Genomic DNA, 21,511 nt, shown 5'->3' with positions numbered 1-21,511 from the left:
GGCAGGTTGAGACAGGGACTCAGCAAAGTGACCCTGGCAGCTGTCCCACAGTTCTGTCTTCAGAAGCACACAACCCAGTCCCTCCTTGCTCAACTTTAATCATCTAGCTGCCCTACCTCGGCCAGAGCCTAGGATGAGTGGCTGGGAATGAGATTTTGTGCACTGACCCTTGAAGGGGGCACCTGGACCTTGGATGGGTGTCTCAGTTGGTTGGAGAATTGTCCTGTACACCAAAAATTCATAAGTTTGATTCCCAGTCAGGGCACATACTAAGGTTGCAGGTTCAATCCCTGGTCAGAGTGCGTACAGGAGGCAGGAGGCAGTTGATTGATGTTTCTCTCACATCTCTCTCTCTCTCTCTCTCTCTCTCCTTCCCTCTCACTCTTCCTCTCCTATCCTCTCTCTGAAATCAATAAACATATACTTGGCTGAGGATTTATTTTTTTAAAAAGAGGGTACCTGGTTTTCTAGCAGACTCATGTCACTCCCTGGCAGACAGAATTCCTGCTGATTTTCACAGCCAGATGTTACATGGGCACCTCTTCCCAGTTCTGGTACTCTGGGCTAGGGAGCTTGATATGGGGTTGAGACCTATTGCTCCACAAGGGGTCCTTTGCAAGTGTGAAATCCCTTCAGATTCTCAGCCTTCACACATGGGTGTGCAACCACCTCTTTTCACATCTTTGCCCTTCCTACCAGTCTCAATGTGTCTGTAAAGTCTTGTTATAAGATTTCTGTTCAGCTAGAATTCAGTTGGTTATTCAGGTTGATTGTTCTATAATTTAGTCGTAATTCCAGTTTGGTCCTTGGAGGAGACGAGTATAACTTCCATCTGCTCTACTACCATCTTGGATCTCTGATTTCAGGTACTTCAAACTTGTTGAAGTTGGTTTTATGGCTCAGGGTATTGTCTAAGGGGTGGGGGTGAGGCCATAATTTTCCCATGGTGTCTGACTGGAGTAGAATGGTTATTGTGTAAAAGTTTTCCATCTTTCTAGGCTGTCCCTTTCCTGATTCTTTGGTTAGAGAGAGAAAGGTTTTCTTGGGGTTCTTAATGTCAATTTTAATTGACATTTCTGGTTTCTGGATTCTCCACCACCAAATCTGGGATGTATAAAGCAAAAAGGAAATCTAGAGCACTCACCTCAAGTGAGTCATTCCACAGGTACTGCAGTCTCTAGCTGGTCTGCTTTCTTGCCTCAACCTTTATTGTCTTCCTAGGTTTGTTGTTCCTCATGAGAGTAATAGGGAAAAATCAGTCCCAGAAATGTTAGTGGACTCTGAAGTTCCTCTGTGACTCCCCCAGTCACAGTATGCAGTGTGAAAACTACTGGATCTGAAGCTCTCCACATTTCAACTCTGGCCTTCTTTGGCTCTTTGATTTCCTCCTGGTAGGAAAGCCCTTAATTGTTGACAAAGGACTGTAAAGAAAGAACTTAATTGGCTAGAAAAAGGGACTTAAGGTAAGTTTGTTAGTAGACCCTGTGATCTGTCAATATAATGTTTAAAGTTCTCCTGGAAATCACTACTTACAACTATTTACAGAGTTTCTGAATAGGAGCTAGCTTTGACTAGAACTTGACTTTCCCTGAAACTTGGCTCTTCCTGCACTCCAGACCCAATGTTCAGACATTGGAGGACCTGGCCTGGATTCTTGAAGCTATTCCCCTGAAGGAAAGGCTTAGGCTAGTACTTGTTAGGATCTGGAAATTTAGATTCCACCAACAATGTGGAACCTAAGGGGTGGCGGCTGTTAGATGAAACCAAGCTCCCCTGCAGATAGAAGGACTCTCTCAACTAGGAACAGGGGAGATGAAGATGGTAATAGCCACAGTTGCTGAGAGGCATATTGAGGACAAGTCCACCTCACTGAGGTGTGTGGGCAGGGGTTTAGGCATGATCTCCACTTTTCCTTTCCCCAAGTGCTGCCATGGGAGTTATCCTACACTTAATTGTATGTATTTGCTACTCTTCCCTGTCCCCTCTCTGTAGCTTGTCAAAGCACTGAAGTCTAGAACAGAGGGAGCCTCTGAGCTAGTTATGTTGACCACTTAGCACATTAATCTTTTCCTGTGAAAGCCCAATTCTTGGGCCTCCCAAGAATTGTTTCTCACACCCCCTCCCAATAACCAGCCCAGACAAAGGATCTTTTGAGGGCCTCTGGGCATCAAGACAGGCTCTGGAAATTAGCCCTTACTGATGATAATGTTATTGAATAATGAGAGGACTGGGAAAGTGGGGCACAAAACAGCACATTTTGGATTTTTACCTCCATTTTGAGGCAAAGAGGAACCCAGAAGACAATGTCCTACACTCCCAGGGAAAGACAGATCAAAGACTCCCAATTCTTCCACATTGCTCTCTCCCTATATAGAAGAGACTAAGGTGGGTGAGTGGGAGGTGCACAAGGACTCTGGCTCACTTCTGCTTTCCATGCCTCCATCTCAGGGCTCTGGTGCTACTCACTATGCAGAGCTTTGCTTATGGGATGGGGGAAGAGCGGGCCTAGGGGCCGCAGGTGCTGAGTCCAAGAGCAGCAAGCAGGTTTTCTGAGATGTCAGGGGAAAAGAGAAATTTACTTTCCTGCTTTCTGTGAGGTGGACTGGAAAGAGCCTTGGAGAAGAGGCTTTTTTTTTTTTTAATTTTGTAAAGATTTTATTTATTTATTTTTAGAGAGAGGGGAAGGGAAGGAGAAAGAGAGGGAGAGAAACATCAATGTGTGGTTGCCTCTTGCACGCCCCCTTCTGGGAACCTGGCCTGCAACCCAGGCATGTGTCCTGACTGGGAATCAAACTGGCAACCCTTTTCTTCGCAGGCCTGCGCTGAATTCACTGAGCTACACCAGCCAGGGTGGAGAACAGGTTTGAAACCTGGCATTCAGTTTCCCCTCTGGGCCTCACTTCCCTAATCTGTATAAAACAGGCATAAGAGCAGCAATTCCCATGGTTGAGGAGAGGGTCAGTCAAGTGTGATGAGGAATATGGACTGTAAATTGCCCACCCAAAGGTGAGAGTGCCCTGTTATCATTGAAGGAGGCCACTGTATCTCAATATGCTGGGTGTGGGCAGTAGGCCCTTGTGTTCATGGGGCTGAAGGATGAAAGGAGTGTGTCTATGTATCTGTGCATGTGTACCGGGGTGGAGAGGAAGCCAACGAGGACGCAAGGAGCTGGAAGATCTCCAACCTACAGGAGGAAACTGGCCTTTCTGGGGCTTTAATGCCTGAAGATCTGCAAGGCTGCCCCCCACCAGAAGACTCCACCTTGGGGGAGGGAGGGTGTATGTGAGAGAGGAGTGGACGTGGTTGCCCTGGTCCCCTCCTTCACCTCACTTAGGCAACAGGCTGAAGAAAGCAGGTTGGTGGAGTAAAGTGGATGAGTGTTAGGTGGGAGACAAATTGATGCGCTCCCGTTTTACAGTCAGTCTGGTCCTTCTTACCATTCCTGGTAGGAAGTCCTGCTAGTTCACCTGTGTGAATGTAGGGCAGCCAGTGTACTTGGGGGAGTTCACCTTTTCACTGGGTCAGATCTGGGGTCTGTGTGGTGTGGGAGTGGGCCTGAGTTGGGAGCTCCCACCAGCATGGTTGTCCCTGGGAGCTCTAGGACAGCTTTTATGGTGACTGGGGAGGAAGGAGATTAATGGGTATGCCAGTGCTTGGGCAGAAGTAACTACACTGTGCTGAGCTGCATGGAGGAGGCAGCCCCACAGGCCCAGCCTAGGGTTGGAGGTTGGAAATGAGGGTGGAGGACGATGGTTACTCTGACTCGAGCATTTCCCACAAGCAGTTCATGCCCCCAGTCCCCTCATTCCAGTTGGCCTCCTGCCTGGAATCACTTAGGACCTTTACTTGCTGCTGCGCAACACTGCCCTTGGGGCCTTGGGGCTAAATCTGGTTGGGAGGAGGGTGGCAGTTTCCCAGCAGCCCAGCCCAGATCCCTTGAGGGCTCAGGACCCAGCGAGCAGCCACGCTGCAGTCCGTGGTGGCAGTGGCAAGGGCAGCGCCTTGGGGGCGGGGGATCAAGGAGCAGCTGAGCCCAGCACACAGGTCACCTGCTGCCTCTGGCTCGGTTAACAGTTCGGTACGCCGTGGACTGGGCCCTCCCACCTTCCTTCCCGCTCCCTTCCCCTGGGTGGGAAAGGTGCCTATCCTGAGCAGACCTGATTCCCGTCTGAGTATCAGCGGCAGATGTATCTCCATGGCGCGCCTCCTGGGTTCTTAACCCTCCCAGACCCGGAAATGGAGGGAGGGCCCGGGAGGGCCCGGAAGCGACCCCCTTTCCACCCAAGGTGACCCGAGGCCAGCAGCAGGACCAGGAGCAGCAGCCATGGCCCTTTTCGGCCCGCCATCCCTCAGCCCCATCTCCATCCCCAGGAATTCCCCGAGTGTGGAGTGGGCATGGAGACCTGGTGGAAAATGGTACCCGTTAGCACCCCCACCCCCGTATCCCAGGGCCCAGTAGTTGCGAGGGCAGTGTAGGATGGGTTTGTAGTGTAAAAAAAGAGTTGCAGTCACTCCCGGAGCGTCTCTAGCCCCTATCCCTGGGGCTTCTATGGTAGGAGCCAGGGAGCGCAGAGGCCGAGTCCGCCAGACAGGTGTTGACAGTTCACGTCTCTGACTGGCCAGGGCGTGAGCGGGCTGGGCTCAGCTATGCCCTTCCCTCCCCCAACCGGACGCGGACTCCACACTTGTTAGATTTGCGCAATGAGATAATTTTATCCGGCTCCCGCTCAGCAAGAAACCAACGTTGAGAAGAGCCTAGTTCTTCGGGGTGGCTCTGACCCCGCGGAGGCCAGTCAAGAGGCGGTGAAGAAGGGAAATGCTGTGGCCTCTGTCCTGGAAGAGGCACGGTCATCTTTTCCTGCTCCAAAAGAGCTGAGGTTGGTATGATCAGGGCCGCTGGGGTCCAGAAGAGGAAAGAGTATTTTGGCAAGAAGATAGTATAAGTTCCTCCTTCTGTTTGTTCTCTTTGTTTTCTCTACCTCTGTTCCCATCATTCCTGAAATCCATGGGTTCTAGCAGAGTGACTGTCATAAACCAGGTCTTTAGAAAATATTGCTGAAATGACTTTAAAACCAGGCATGCAACTCTGCTTTTGGTGACCACTAGAGAGAGCTGAAAGACAGGAATCAAAAAATCTTCTAAAGCAAAGCCTTCTCAGCCCCTGCAGGAGTTGGGTATGGAATTCTTTTCCTTGTGCCTCTGGAGTCTCCTCCACATTTCAGCTTATTAGAATTTGAGAATTTACTTCTGGCTCTGGTTCAAACCAGCACCTACCCCATCTAGGTACTAGCTGTGAGACACCAGGGATTTGTTGGGGGCACCTGTAACCCATCAGCTGGCCTGCTCTGCTTCTGTAAAGTGGCAGGGAGCTGCTGTCAGACATGAAAAGGCCCTGGAGAAAAGCGTATGCTCATACAAATTATGGGACTCCATATGGTTTTGAAATGCAATGATCCTGAGTGATCAAACACAGACTGGGGCCCTAGGGCCACTGGGGGAGGGGATGAGAGCTGAACTTTGCTGCAAGAGCCTGGGGCCAGGCAGCAGGACAAAATAATTAGTCTCAGTGGGAGATGAAGAGGCTGGCATACTAAGGATGTCTGCACTGAGTCAGGAGAGAATCCAACAATAGCCAAGAGCTAGGTGGTAAACCAGCCTCTCTCAAAAAACTAGTCTCCTCTCTTTGCCTCTCCCTTGCCAGTTACGTGGTCATAGGGAGCTGGACTTTATTTGTGCCTGTTGGTTTCTGAGGGTGAAAGGGCAGTGGGTGGGACCAGCTCTCCAGGCCAACACTGCATGAAGAAGGTCTGGAGTGCTTGGGAAGAGAGAATACCAAAAGTATGTCAGTTGGTTAGAGTAATCATGAAAAGATGGGATATGCTGAAAGTCAGACTTGGATCAGATTTTATTTTTACTCAGAGCTGTTCCTGCTGACACTCCTATGGATATTGACTCATTACATAGTTGTTGAATGAAGTGGGCAACTCAGTTTTCCCTCCTTGGGTCAATTTTTCTCATCTGTAAAATGAAGGGTTTGGTCTGGATTAGAAGTCAACCTGCTCTGTCACTGATGAACTGCATGAACCTCCTCCTATCTGTAGGCCTCAGTTTTCCCACTTCAATTTAAAGTACAGTATAAATTTGGGAGACCTGAAGGTTACCCCCAGCTTTATCATTGTTGTAGGCGTCTTCTGCATCACTGTCAATGTCTTCTGTTGCTGCCTGGCTGCATAAGCCAGATATACCAGTTCCTTCAGGTTCCCCCATCAGTAATAAGTGGTAGGAAAGGGGGCTTGAACTGCATTATTGCAAGGTCTTTGCTAATTTTCAACATGGAATGTTTGTAACAAGGTGGTGACCTTGACAAGGCCTGCATGCCCACTCAGCCACTAGCCAGTCATGTTCCCATTTTGTGAAGTAACCATTTTCCACTTCAGAGCTCCCTTAAAAATCCAATCCTGAACAGCCTGACCAACTTCAAACCCCTAAGAAGCTCATTTTCAAACTTCTGCTCTCATAGAGAATTTAGACCCTGGCAGAAATTTGATTTGAAATGAGATGTCACTTCTGAAACCAAACTTCCTGCTGTTAACCAGGTTAAAACTATTTCACCCTTGTAGGCAAGTTACATACCAAAGCTAGATTTTTAGATGTTTATTTTGTTCCAAACCTTCTGAGGATTTAATTAATGTACCAGGTCTCAAGCTCCCAAATTTTATTCATTCTGCTAGATTTGACTACGAATTCATAAGAGGCTGCATCATACCCTAAATATTAATACTGTGCTGCTTTCGCCAACCGATATTCTCTCCAAAAGCAAACAAGCCCACACATGCACATGCATGTGTGTAGAAGTAAATGACACCCTGCTGTGTTATGTGACACCTGATAAGGCAGATTTTGGACCTGTGAATGACTTTCCTTCACCTGGAGAGAAGTGGGTGGTAGCCTGACTCTTAAGAGCTATTCACACCATGTACAACAAAGGAGGCCCTGCAGAACTGCTCTCTAGTGAGTTGGTTGGTATGGGGCAGGAGAAATGGAAGCAGGGGCTTTTGTGCTCAAACATTTTCAATGGTCTCTCCTGAGGCCCAGCTTCTCCTGTTCCACTGCTGTTTGAGCTATTAGGATAGTAATTAGGCCCCTTCCTACCCACAGAGCCAAGAATCAGTGTGTTTTCCTTTGATGAGATGATAAGGGCCAAACTGGGACCAACAGAGGGGGATCAGGACTTTGGCCTTGGTTCAGCCATCAGAGGCCAACAATGCCCCATCTGGCTATTTGTAACAGAAAAACTCGTGGATAGGGACCACTGTCTTCTTTAGAGCCCCTAAGCATCAACCTCATCCTCCTGACCCTGGGATGGCCCTGGCTTGGGGTGGCAAGTTACTATTAGCTCTAAGTCACAGCCAGGGATGCCTGGCAAGAAGATGAGAAAAAGTTTGAGTGATAGGAACACAACATACCAAGGCACAGAATAGGGAGAAACAGACACGAAGAGGCTGAGTGAGGAGAGCGGTTGAGCTCCTAATGAGGTGAGTTGTGATAGCTAGACATAGCAAGACTGTTGCTTAGAGTGTGGGCATAGGAAATCATCTGGCAGCTATTTTGGAAGGTGAATGTGGTCCAGAGTCTACCTTTCCTGGCATCTTTAATGCCTGCCAACCAGAGTGACCCAGGATGCACAGCATGATGAACACATTTGTTGGTAAAGGCTAGCAAGTTTTCACCTTCTTAAAAGAAACTGTCCAAACCTTTGTGTAGCTGCTGCCTCTACCTTTTGGGGATCCAAGTTAGGAATTAGATTTTCCCTAATACAGTCTCTTTCCTGGTCTATCCAAGGTGGAAATACTGACCTGTCATGAGTTAGTAGTATTTCACCAGGTCAATAACTATTGCCCCTTCCCCATACCATGCCATCTCCCTGTCATCAGGCCTCCTCTGCCTGCTGAGATGAAAGGGATTTCTTCACATTTTGACAGATGGATACAAGGATGGGGATCTGGGTCTGCAGATTGCATTGGCCTGGGAAATCTGTAAAAATCAGTGAGTGCTGTTTAAGGCCCCTTCCCTATGTGTTTTTCTACTCTTCCAGTCTATGATTATAGCAGCTTGAGCCAAAAGGTGAGGTGTGGCTCAGCCTGAGATGAGTGGGACTGATGCTACTAGTAGGGGTGGGCTGGGCCAAGGTAAGGCTGATTGGCCCAAGCTCTGGGTCCCTCCTTTATTTAAGCACCCATGTGTCTATGATAGTCATAAAAAGAAATAGAAAGGGAAGAGAAATGAGGAGGAAGTAGAGGGGGAAAAGGAAAAAGGGTAGAAGGAGGCAGACTGTTAACCAACCAGATAATGGGGAGACTATCTATACACTTGTAAACTAACAGCACCCAAAGTTCTTGGGAAGCCACAGCCCTCAGTAACTCTAAGGCTAAACAAGGCTCCTTGTCTCATTTTATCTCTCTACCCACCCCCACCCCCTCCATCAGTGGCTCCTAAAGTAAGATGGCAAGGAGCTTCTCAGCACACACAGGCTTGAGTCTTCCCACCAGGCTCCTGAGGACACAGTAGCACCTTTGACAGTTGCTTCTATTGGGTGACTAACAAGCTGGGGCCAAGAGGCCCCATGCCCCCCCCCAGGGGTTAGAAAGTATAGGGAGAGGTTCTAAAGGCCAGGGGGTGATCCAAAGGTTTTCTAGATCCTGGGAGAAGGACCCTGGCAAGTTTGAAGGCATTCACGAAGAGAATTTGGTTACTAAGTTTGGAACACCTGGAGCTTTGGCTCCAAAGGGATGGTCAGGTGGCTAAAATGCTGTGTGCATAGGTTTGGGAACAAGTGTGCTGGTGGCAAAAATGTAAATGCTGAGCAGGGTGGGGTAAAGGGTAGGGGTTGGAGAGAAGCACACAATGACAAGGAAGAGGCATTAGATTGGTTCCTCAGGGGTGGGAGAGCCTGGCAGCAGCTCCCCACTGGGTTCTGGGTCAGGGGCCAACATCTTGTCCTTGCTGGAATCCCTTTGCTCTTTCTTGAACATCCTTTGATGCATCAGAGGGACGAAGAAGAGGATTACAGCTCCAATTATTGGGGGCACACCAGCAAAGTAGAAGGCCACATGGTAGTCCCCAAAACAGGTACGGAGGAGGCCTGAAATAGTTGAGAGAGAAAAGTCAAGCTCAGGCCCTACTACCCAAAGGTGCTTTCTGCCTCTTCTCGGGGCCATCACAATACCTGTACAGAGAATTTTGGCCTAAACTACCTTGACCTAAGGAACTTGAAATACTTCTGGTTGTAATAATTTAAACCTCTATTATAAAGGCAGATGACTCCTCCAAGGTAATGGAGCTGCAGGCCTTTGAAGTTAATGCTGATTGTGAAAGAAGCTGATGAAACTTCTTTTAAAATTCTCCATTTGTGACTTTCATGAAACTACAGCTAACTTCTTCTAGTCACTCCTAGGTATGGACTTAATTTAAAAGAGGGAAGCTAATTTGAATGAACTTCACAGAATATGGCCAAGGCTTATCTTGGTCCACAGTGACCTACCCTCCCACCCCAAAGTTGGACTAAAGTGTTCTTGTAGAACAATTCAGTTGAATTCCTACTTACACTTTCTCTTAAGTTCCCATTTGCCCTAACAGGGGGGCTGTATGTGTATCCTTCCTTCCAGTTACAGATATGGTTTGTTCCTCTGGGTTCCTCTAAGTTAAGAATATCATGTATGTGTTTGGCATGGGATGCTAGGCCTCCTCAGCTCACCTTCAGAAGCTAATGTGAACCACCTCATAGGAGGAATGAGCTCAGAAACACTACTGAGGAAAGGCAAGTAGGCTCTTGTGCGGCTTAGGAGGTAAGCAAATTGGAAAAGGATGTGGATTCTGGAACCCACCTTTGGGATCTGTGGCTGGGTAGAGGCTCCCCTCTCCCAGTGGGCAATGTGATTGGCACAAAGGTGTGAGTAGAAGCTTTTGCCACTGTCACACATGACCAGAGACCTTACAACATCTTGCACAGAATTTGTGTTCAAAGAATATTTGCTGAGTTAGCCTAGTTGGCCAACCTAGGAAAAGCTAACCCATAAATTAATATTTGCAATAAATCCTAAAGAAAGGAAATAAAGTTCTCTTTCCATTGGTTTTCCTTGTTTCCTATGTTTCCTGGGGTACCAACAATGTCCTTCTTGAAGAGTGGAGAGAGAAACTGGAAGTGCTGAAATATAGCAAGCCAACACTTTGCTAACTCCCTATAGGAAGTGAGCCTCACTAGCCCAGTCCTGGGATGAGATCATAATCAAATCTCTTCTACAGGCTCATTTCAGAAGCCAGTAGAGGAGGAAGGCGTGTCTCTAAGTCTTGATAAAACCAGGGCCCACTTTCTCTTCTCTTCCTTCCCAGATACCTTGCAAATAATAACTTACCTGTGAAGAGAAAGGGGATACTAGATCAATAAAATGGTCAAGAAGGCCAAATCCTTTCTCTCTCCACCCTCTTGGAATCAGCCATGCTGCCCACAATAAAACTCCACTGAAACAGATATATAGCTATGAAAAGACTATTCCCCAAAGTGAATCCATTGCACATATACTGTGCTTAGTCTCTTTCACTAAGAGTTATAATGGGTTTCATGCACTCTGACTAGGCTGCTTAAACAAAGAATAAGAGGAAAGGGAACTTTAAGTAGAGGTACTTAGGAAAGCTACCCACCCAGGAAAGACAGGACTCCCACACTCATACCCCGCCCCTGTAGAATCAGCCTCACCTGCAATGGGGGGCCCAGCAATCATCGGCAGGGCCATCATGCCCAGGAGGTAGCCAATGGCCTGTGAGGCCTGCATTGGGCCCACCAGTTCAAATGCGATGGGGGCCATGATGGTGATGAAGAAGCCATCACACAGGCCCAGGAAGAGGCAGACAACGATGAGGCCCCCGAAGCCCCGGCACAGGGGAATCATCATGGACATCAGGCCCAAGAGCAGGAAGGAGATGACCTAGAGGAGCAAGGCCTGAGGTCGGTCATGTTGTGCTTGCCAGTCAAGATCACATAGTAAATCATACCTCCTTTATCAGGGCCTCATTCCTACCATATATAAAATGAGGCAGCAGGGTGACAACAGAGAAAGTAGTTTGACTAAATAGTTACTTAGGCACCTTTTAAGTCCTACATTAAAGGATTCAAAGTTTTTAAGAGAGCTCCTATTTAACTGTGAGTCTATGTTGTTGCTGTCAGTGGGTTTGTTATGTTCATCAGTTGGTTTTTAGAGAGGATAAGAAGTGTCCTGGCCATGCCATGTGAGGAAATCTCTTTGTTGGGGGGACTTTTGAACTTTTCCCAGGCTGTTTTGGAATATTTAGGCAAAATCTAGGAATAAGAACCCAGATACCCCAGCTTCTTCCCTAGGAGATTCATGCATGACTGTAAGATAAAACCAGACCTACCTATCAACAACCAAGCCACAATGGTATGGCAATTAAGAACTAATACCACTATATAACATAAAAGGCCCCATTAACTGATTTCAATCAGCTTTAATTACTACCTATTTTATCTAGCTGCCTGTTAACATCCTCTATGTGGCCCTGCCAAGGTATGGAAATTAAAAATCCCTCTTGGAATTGAGAGTCAGGCCTGAAGAACTGGCCCAAAGTAAGGCTATCCTGCAGGTTGTTACCATTTCCTTCCAACAGACTGTCCAGGGGCTTGACACCAGACACATGTACCTGTCTTCTGCAATAGTAGAAGCTACAGGGTCTAGTGGATGGCTCTTCAGAACACATGAAGCTATGTGCACACTCCTTTCCTCTCCCAGTCCTGTACCAGGGAGAAGGGCAGGGGGGCAAATTCCTGTGATAGAGTATTTTCAGTAGCTCAAGAGAAAGAAGTTCATCCATTGTCTTGTGCTCATAGCCTGAGACACCAGCAGGATGAGTTTAGATAAGTCACTTTCCCTCTCTGGTCCTTAGTTCCTCATTTGTGAAATGAGGGAGTTGGACTCCAAGTTGATTGTTTCAGCTACAACATTCTAAGATTGTTTTATATTATTCTAAGTGGTAAAACTGGGTCAAATAAGAGTGGAAATGGGGAGGGAGTGATGGGTGGGTAGGGTAAGTGGTCGGCAGAAGCACTGGGCCCTAAGCCTAGTTCTGCTTCTGACTAGCTAATTCTTCTGCTTCCATTGGACCTTGCTCTGCTCAACAGAAAGCAAAAGCTGCTTGAGCCCTACCTCTCTCCTAGAGACTGTGGTGAGAAATGAGCGATATGGCTAGGCAAGAGCTACTGCCTCTTCTCAAGATAAAGCCCTGGCCCAGTGCTAGCTTACCCAGATTTTCAGTATCCTTTGGTATCTTGGAGCTGCTGATACTGACAGGAAAGACACACAGGGGTGGCATGTGGATGAGGCTGGGAAAGTCACACATAATCTAATGTAAAAACCCACCCAGATAAGGCACTTGCTGATATTTGCACAGGAATTCAAAATTTCATAATTGGTTTATCTCAATTATAGGCTTTTGGTTGGACATTAATTAAGTCTCTTATTATCTCTGGGACTTGGCTCTGCCTTCCACCCCTTATGGTAATGTAGAATATGAAAAGAGCATTACATAGGAGTTCAGCTCTGCCACAACTGGCTGTAGGTCTTCCTGTAAGTTTATCCATCAGTACAATGAGAGATTGTACTGGATGAATCATAAGGGCACCCCTAGCTCTGACAAAGCAGATTCACCAGTTGTTGAAAACCTAACACAGAGTTAAATACAACAGAAAACTTTGTCCAAGACATCTGAGGGTATTTAGGAAAACCCTTGGGGTTGTCAAAAGATAGAGAAATCCCTGCTATGAGTGCAGTTAGGCCCCCTTTCAAATGATTTTAGGGCTTTCTAAGGGGAGTCAGAACTCAAGTACTTCCTGATGGATTATTTGTGATCACATGTTTTCTGGGACTGCCATTACCCCTCCACAGGGCTTCATACTCGGGCATCTTCTAGTAAACTCAACTGCAGGAGCAATATGAATGAGCCAGGTCAGAAAGGCAATATTGCTATCAGGTAGACAAAGATAGACAGCTTAAGCAGTAGTCTGTATTCAAGCCAGCCCACAGTCCAATTCACATAGAGAGTGGCCTCTTGTGTCTACTGCCCACAATATGAGGGTACTTTTGTCACTATCAGAAGGATTAAAACCTTGCATGGCTATAAGATTTTTTGACTTCCCAAAACCTGGTCATGCCTATAATTGTTTTAGTCCTCACCTGTAAGGTGAGATAGGAAAAGCAAGAATTATTCTCATTGCACGAATGGCTAAAGTGAGGCCTAGAGAAGGGGAGTGGTCTGGTCTTTTCTGGTACTTTTTTATGTCAAAGAAGAGGGTGGCATTTAACAGCCAGTGTTTGGTGCCAAGTAGCTCTGGAAGTATAAGAGATTATGAACCTCACCCTGGGCCTACAGGAGAGAGACACTGGTCCACAAGGTGTTACGCATGTCCAAAACCCTCCAAAAGAGTGTAGGGTAGCCATGAGATCACCCCTCACTGGTGGCAGCATCTAACTGCTGGCCTCACTTTCCCTCTTTCAGATGGGAGAGCCATTATTAATAAAAACTTTCTTTGAAAATGTTCTAGAGGTTCCATTTAGACTGCTCTCCCTGGATCCTCACTCCATCTTGATGAAAGAGGCAGAACATGAATGATTATATTCATTTGAAAGCAAGGCAAACTGAGACTCAGAGAATTTAATGACTTTCCTGTGTTGTACAAGCTGGTGTCCGAGCTAAGGCCCAGGGCACAGCAAAGACATTACCTACCATTCTATCCTAAAAAGTGGGGATGAAGTAGCATCTGTGGCAGTATTCCTCCCCACAGTGGACAGGGTGGCCACACTCACCTGCAAGTAGATCTTCTTAAGTCCAGGAATGGAGTCACTGACACGGCCTGACACAAGGCGCCCGAGGCCTGAGGTAGCCCCAATACACACCAAGAGCACCCAGGTCTGCTTGATTTCCAAGAACTCCTCTTCCACATACTTCATCTGAAAAGCATAGCATCAGAACCCCCAGGACAGGAGAAAGAAGAGGAGCTGACTGATAAACTGTTGGCATATCCAGAACCTTTTACTGCTTACTTGTCTACACTATGATAAGAACTACTTTCCTTGTAGCCCTAGCTCTAGGACAAACTCCCTGGCTGCTTCTAAGCACTTAAAAGGCTGCATATTCCCTGGTTCTCTACATTCTGGGCTATTGAACACAGCTGAGGGGAATGGGTGTTTCCAAGCCCCTTCCAAGTCCTTATTGGACAGAATACAGCCTTAACAACTGAGAAAATCCAATGGTTCCCCTACATTCTCCCCATTCCTGGACCCAGAACTGACAGACTGAGGAAACAGCAGATCACCAGGGTAGAAGGATCCACCAGCTTTCAGGTACACTTCTAAAAGTGTGTTTTAAGAAACATGAGGTCTATGGAAGATAATGAGAGTACAACTCCCAGTTCTAGTCAAAAGTTGGGTGGATGCTGGTTAAACAAAAACTGAAGGATTTGTTTACTGCAGGATTTTTTGGTACCTTTAAAAGATTGCTACATAATATGAAGCTAAAGAGATCTAATATATGTCATTGCCTAAACAAAATCATTTGACCACAAAGACCAACATTCCATAGAACACACTTTTAGACAACCCTATCCTTGGTCATCTGGGCTAGTCTCCTCCACGCCAGTGATGCTTATCTTCTCCTGAAAATCTATCCATCTAGACTTATCAGTGGGAGAAACCTCAGGCATGGGCTTTTCCCTAAGGAACTCCCCTTATTTCCCACTGAAGTCTTCCCTCAACCTGTCCTCTTTCCCACTCTGAGTGTCTCCAACTACTGTTTGTCTGTTTTCCCAAAGGTCTCAGTTCTGCCCTTTCAATATCCTCCACCCCTCCCCTCTCGCACTTCAGGCAGGTTAATGGCAGATTCTTGGGACCAGGTTGGGTGGACCCACCCTGGTATTCCTCACCAGGTGTACATAGGGAACGAAGTAGCCAAGGGCGGCAGCAGCAATCCCAAAGGCCCAGATGCGGTAGGTACGTTGGCGAAACACTCGCATGTTGAAATACTTCCTGAGTTGAGCCAGAAAGCGTTGGCACACGGTATGGACACCTCTCTTGCTTGGGGTGTCCTGGGAGCTGGGCAGGAGGGGCCGGTAGGTGAGTGAAAGCAGCGTAAGGATAAACATGAAGGTACTCAGCACCTGGAAGGTTTGGGCGAGCTTTATCTTAGCCCCCAGCGTCTTGATGAGAAGGGGGAAGGATATGGAGAAGATGCTACTCCCAGCAGACACAACACCATTGGCCAGACCCAGGCGGCGTTGGAAGTAGTGGCCCAGGATGACGAGAGATGGCTGAAAGGCGAAGGAACAGCCACAACCAAAGAGAATCCCATAGGTGAAGTAACGCAGGCTTAATGAGCTGTGGGAGAGACACCAAGAGCTATCCTCAGCAGCCTTACCAGAAAATTTACCTGCCCTTTTCCCTTTACCCTCCTGAAACCTGCATGCCTCCCATCATTAACCCACAGCCCCACTTACCACTGACCCTCAAAACAGACAAGGAGAAGAACCTTCTGATCCCCATTTTGCAGATGGGGAGACAAGCTCAAAGAAGTGAAGTAATTTACCCAAGGTAGCAGCATAACTGTGAATCAGCAAAGTTTGGACTTGACTCCAGATCTGTGTGACTCTACTTTGAGTCATAGCACCCAATCAGAGACAATTGTTCAAAACAAAGTCAGAACCAGCCTATTCAAAGTCTGGATGAGGGGCTACAAGGAGTAAGTCAGGGCTTTAGAGAGAACAGTTTCACCTATTGCTCACCTAGACAGCATGGGTTGGCTGGTAGCCAAAGCTTTATCCCAAGTAACAACAAAGGCCTGCAAGGAGCCAAGATCCTAGAAGGTTGAGACCCTCCATAGGACTCTTCAGTATCTTTCTCCATGTTCAGAGCTCTTAATATTTCAGAGAATGTCTGGTGGTCTCCTGAGAGATAGCCCATCCTCAACCTACCCAAAGTCTGAATATCTCAGCATAACCTAGCTGCTTGACAGGAAATAGAGCTTCAAAAAAAGTTATGGGTCTCACAAAGTAACACAGGTTCTGGCTTAAAATTCTTAAGCCTGCAGGGGCCGTAAGCCTCTGTAACAGAAGGCAAAGTGGTCAGCAGGGAAAAGGCCATGTAAAGGTTAGCTTGGCCAGCCATCTGCACCCCCAAAATATTGGCACAACCTAGTGAGGAATTTTATTCTCTTTTGAAGCCTCCACATATTTTGCAATAGTTTTTATCTGACAACTTAATTATCTACTAGTCTCCATGGTCAGGCAGTTTCTCCCCATAGAAAGAGCCAGTCATACTAAAAAGACTGGACCTATGCTGAGGGATGATATGGTGATGGCACACATGATTCCAACCACAGCAATCATTACTATTGCTTTCCATCCGCTTGTATTCACTGGATATGAGTAAGGGCTTTGGTTTCAAAAGGGTTGTTTCCACTTGGAACACATAGCTAAGCCAGCTGCTCCTTTTCTACCAGATACCTTGGGACCTGCTCCCCTCAGATTCTAGGGACTTAATGGGATGGCACGGGCCAAGCATTTTGTCTCAGGGACAGGAGTTAGACCAGCAGAGCATGAGGTTCTGCCCAGGGTGTTATGTGGTAGATCTATTTCTAGCTGTACCCCAAGACAGGAGGCCCCTGAACAGGCTTGCAAGTCCTCCCAAGCCCTGCCTGCATTCTGTTCCACATCATTCCATCCAAAGGAATTCAGAGTCCTGATTCAAAGAACAGGAAGGATGACTTGGAGCCCCAGCCACAAGTAGAACCATTTTTCCACTGGGTGTGAAGCCACCCAGAAAATTTCCCGGCTTTGAAGATGTTGTCACAGAAAAGGCAAAGGGGTTGAGCAAGGGGCTTAGAGGCCTGGAGAACAGAACTCGTACTACAATGTGCCTAAAGAAGAGTGCCAGAAGAAAACATGCCTGAGCTTCTTCCCTTCCTGTAACAGCTCATGTGGATTGCAAGGGGAATGGGAACCGTATGTTGCTAATTTTGTTTACACTTTGCTATTCTTGTCCTTAAAAACCAGGCCTCTGCTGTGTAGTGCCGAGACTGGAGCTGCTTCTGAGGCCTAGCTCCTTCCCACAAGGAGCCAGATACCAGCTTGCTGAGAAGGAATGAGGCCAACCACTGAAGAGGTTCCAAAAGGGTTTGGAGCTGCTTCCCTGAGAGGACTGAGCAGGTTCCAGGTAGGACATGGTTTTCCTTTCCTCTGAATTAGGTGGGACTGGCTCAAGAAAACATTGTAGGACAGATGTAAGCTCTGCTGTAGGGTAAGCTGGGCAGACAGAAATACTCAAGTCATAAAGAAATCTGGTTCATCCTCAAAGGGCCCAATTGTGGCAGAACACTATTATCATTCTCTGATGTGAGTGGAATGTTAGACCTAGAGAACATAACCATGGTCCTACTCTGGGGAACAAAGCTCAGAATGCAAATCTCTGACAAATTAACTGTACCTCCAGGCCAGTATTTTCCTACACCAGCCCGGGCAGATTGGAAGTAGGAGGTACCATAACTTCCAAAGTGTCTTTGGCAGAAAGTCAATGGAATGCCCTACTTCTCAGTTTTTAGTAGACAGTTCTCACTTCTCCCCTCAACTACAGACATGCTTCTGCAGGGCTGGCAGAAAGCAGAAAATGAACCTGTAGCTTGCTCCTTTCCTAGCACTAAGTTCTGCCAGTGCAACCAACAGGACCAGAGTTTGACTTTAGCTCAGGCCTGGCTGGGTAGCTCAGTGCTAGGTTTGTACCTCAGTCAGGATGCTGCCAAATATTCCTTCTCATTCCCAAGATATGAATCTTTATCTGTCCCAAACTAACCATGCATTGGCAGCCAGAAACATCCTGAAAGGGCCCAGAAATGCTAAACAGCCTGGGGCTCAGCTGACCTCTTTTTCAGCATTAGATTCCCTCAGGAATACTGTAATGGTAGATGTCCACATGAGTTTACTCTAAAAGCTCATTTTACCAAGAAAGCAGATAAGGTCATGAGATGTGTGGTACATTGCAGGGTAATAAAATGGCAGAGCTGGAAGAGAGCCAAAAAGACCATCTGGCCTAATCCCCTCATATTAGAGATATAGAAATTGAGGCCCAGAGAGGGGAATGGTACTCAACAATTGTTCCATATCCATTCAGTGACCAAAACTGGACATGGGCCCAACTGTATAAACTCCCAAACTTAGACTCCTCCTACCACTTTGGAACTCTTGTGTCCTCTTTGGGGATATTCCCTACCAATGGGCCCTGGGGACCCTACCTAGATGAGTCCCATTGGACAATGACTATTCTGCATGAAAAGGACGACAGAAGATTCTGCAAGGAGAAGAATGTCCCTAGTTGAAGTCCAGAAAGAGGCCAACCCTCAGGCTTAGGCATCCACCAACTCCTAGCCTTACCTGGTGAAGGAGCTGGTATGGAGGCCGATGAAAGCGACAGCAGCACCCGCAGTTGCTGTGATTCGGCAGCCCAAACGATCAGTAAATATACTCACAATGGGAGAACAGAAGAAGATCATGCCCATTGAGAGGGCTCCTACCCATGCTGCAGAGAAAACAAGCACAAAGATACCTTAGCTTAATGTGGTATCTGGTGGTATGACTGGTATCTCAATTCTTTTTCTCTGGCCTTTCACAGGGGCATTGTATTGGCCTGTACTGCCAGCTAGCTACTCCCTAGTGGCCAGAGAGCTTTGGCAATTTTCAAAGTACTTGTAGCAGGGCAATGTGAGAATGAAGAGTCTAGTTTATAAACACATCCAGAACTTGAGAACTGAGGCAGGGGGGCTTTAAAGATCAAGCAAATAATGAAGCCTAACTAGTTACCACACAGCTATACATTGCTCAGCCTCTTTGGCTGTTTAGTGAAACCACATGAATGAATTCTAAACAACAGAATGTGGTTAAGTGATAAACACTACTTCCAGACATGGACCATAAAAATGTCCTATCGGGTTTCTGTGTTCTGATGGGCTACAAATGCAGAATGACCTTGGAAGACATGTACTAAGACTGGCAGAACTGCCATTGGTTCTATCTGGGTCCCTGAATAACTACATTGAGCAAAGTTCCCCCTCCCTCTCCAACAAGGAATCCCTGTTCTGAATGATACATAAGAAAGAGAGAAATGTTTTGTCCCTTAAACCATCGAATTTAATTGCTGCATCTACTTTTTATTGAATTTATTGGGTTGACATTGGTTAATAAAATTATATAGGTTTCAGGTGTACAACTCTATAATACATCATCTGTATATTGTATTGTGTGTTCACCATCCCAAGTCACCATTTATCCCCCCTTTACCCTCGTCTACCTCCCCTAATCCCCTTTCCCTCTGGTAATCACCATATTGTTGTCTGTGCCTATGAGGTTTTTTTCTTTACTTAATCGCTTCACCTTTTTTACCCAGCCCCCCAACTCCCCACCCCTCTCACAGCAGCCAGTCTGTTCTCTGTATCTATGAATCTATTTCTACATTGTTTGCTTGTTTATTTTGTTCATTAGATTCCACATATAAGTGAGATTACATGGTATTTGTCTTCCTCTGGTTTACTTCACTTAGCATAATACTCTCCAGGTCCATTCATGCATCACAAAGGGTAAAATTTCCTTCTCTTTTACAGCTGAGTAGTATCCCACCGTATAAAACATACCACAGCTTTTTAATCAACCCAATTTTTGAAGGCCATTTGTTACAGCAGTTAAACCAACAGAAACTAAAACAAAGATATCACTCCACTATCATTTTATTGGTAAATAAGCAGGTCCAGAAATGTGAAGGAACTTATCAAAGATCATGCATCAAGTGGCAGAGCTGGGACTCAAATCTTACTGTCCTTATTCCTAGTCCAAATTAATTGTATTATTTTGTATCTTCCATTGGGATGAATAAAGTTTCCCATCATTGGAGGTGTGCAAGCAGAAGCTAGATATAAAATGGGATTCAAGCATTGGTGTCATATTTAGACTAGTCTACATTTTAGGCCCTTCCAGGAATGCTAAACCAGATCTATAGCCTTAAGCACTCAGCTACTTGGCCTTCAAGAGCTAAGGTAAGGCTCATCTTAAAGATGCTAAGACTAAGGAGTAAGGAAGGTCACAAACACAATACAGGTTCAGAAGCCACCCAAATATTTCTAAAGACACTGTGCAAGAGGGTCATGTGACCATTATGCCAAAGTTTTTCATCGGAGCCCATGTTGGGCAAATCCCTGGCTCCAAACCTGAATAAGAAGAGTTTATTCTGTTTAAAAAGGCTCTTAAGTGTCTGTAACAAAGCTCACCAGAGAGAAAGAAATTTCTCCTTTTAGTTAACATTCTTCCAGCCCATTTCTCCTTGCTCAGCCCTCAGAAAGAAGGCCTAACGGTTTTTGTTTGTTTGTTTAAAGGCTGTTATCAAGTTTCATCTTGGGCCTCTCTTTTCTAGGTTAAATAATCTTAGTTCCATTAACTTTTCTTCTTATCCTTAATTTCTAACTCTGTTATTACTTTCAGAGCTCTCCTCTGAACACATTCCAAGTCTTCATCATCATTATCAAAAAGCATCATTGAGTATCATCTGAGCAGAGCACCAGGCCAGCTTCTAGCTTTCATCAATTGTGGAGGCCAAGGTGGGGAGTCTGAGTGAGGTCAGGGCTAGCCGACTGCCTTTGTCTCTTACTTCAGTACCTAATAAGTTTTTCAGAACCCCACTGGGAAAATTTGTGTTGCTAGGGTGCCATCTTGAGCCCTAGCTGCCTGGCTCTTAAAAGTACTGGCCTGGGACAGCAGGGAGACCTAAACTCTCATCAAAATTTTATCTCCTACATTGCAAGTTCACCTCTTATCATCTATGAGACCTTGAGCAAGCCACACAGCCCTTCTTTAATCCTCAGTTTTATCATTCGTAAAATGGGAATTAAAATTCCTGATGTGCCTTCCTCAAAGATTTTGTTAATGAGATCAGATGTAGTGATATGTGTCAGAGAGCTTTGTAAGTACTAATAGTCATATCATATTCAAAAATTAATGCAAATGGTTCATAGACTTAAATGTAAAACTTAAAACTAAAAACTTCTAGAAGAAAGTATAGGAGAAATCTTTCTAACCTTTAGTTAGTCAAAAATTTCACAGATATTTACAAAAGTGACATTCATAAAAAAAACCTGATACATTAGACTTAAAAATTTGAAACTTCTGCTCTTTGAAAAATACTGTTATGAAAATGAAAAGGCAAGCCACAGGCTGGGAAAAATATTTACAACACAACATCTGATAAAAGATTGGTATTCAGAATCCAAGTGTGAGCTGACTCTCACAACCAATAAGAAGAAAACAATCTAATTTAAACATGGGCAAAAGATCTGAACAGACATTTACACACACACACACACAATATGAATGGTAATTAAGCATATGAAAAGATGTTCAATATCATTAATAATTCAACAA

General features: G+C 46.0%; 1 protein-coding gene across 2 annotated transcripts in view; it reads right to left on the bottom strand.

Moving 5' to 3' along the window:
* Positions 1-5,887: 5,887 nt before the first annotated feature.
* The window catches only part of SLC16A2 (solute carrier family 16 member 2), a 109,934-nt gene continuing 94,310 nt past the window's right edge, over positions 5,888-21,511 (bottom strand). The window contains exons 2-6 of one of the 2 annotated variants that reach the window (XM_053917431.2): positions 18,482-18,626; positions 14,987-15,437; positions 13,872-14,009; positions 10,754-10,982; positions 5,888-9,142 (exon numbers count right to left, since the gene is read on the bottom strand). In XM_053917431.2, coding sequence (XP_053773406.1) covers positions 8,922-9,142; positions 10,754-10,982; positions 13,872-14,009; positions 14,987-15,437; positions 18,482-18,626 — 1,184 coding nt within the window. In that variant the 3' untranslated portion in view covers positions 5,888-8,921. Of the gene's footprint in view, positions 9,143-10,753; positions 10,983-13,871; positions 14,016-14,986; positions 15,438-18,481; positions 18,627-21,511 lie in introns of both variants that reach the window. The other variant, XM_024555286.4, reaches the window with a different exon arrangement.

Source organism: Desmodus rotundus, chromosome X, assembly GCF_022682495.2.
Source record: "Desmodus rotundus isolate HL8 chromosome X, HLdesRot8A.1, whole genome shotgun sequence".
NCBI classification, from domain to species: domain Eukaryota; kingdom Metazoa; phylum Chordata; class Mammalia; order Chiroptera; family Phyllostomidae; genus Desmodus; species Desmodus rotundus.
This window is presented reverse-complemented; position numbering and strand designations above follow the sequence as displayed.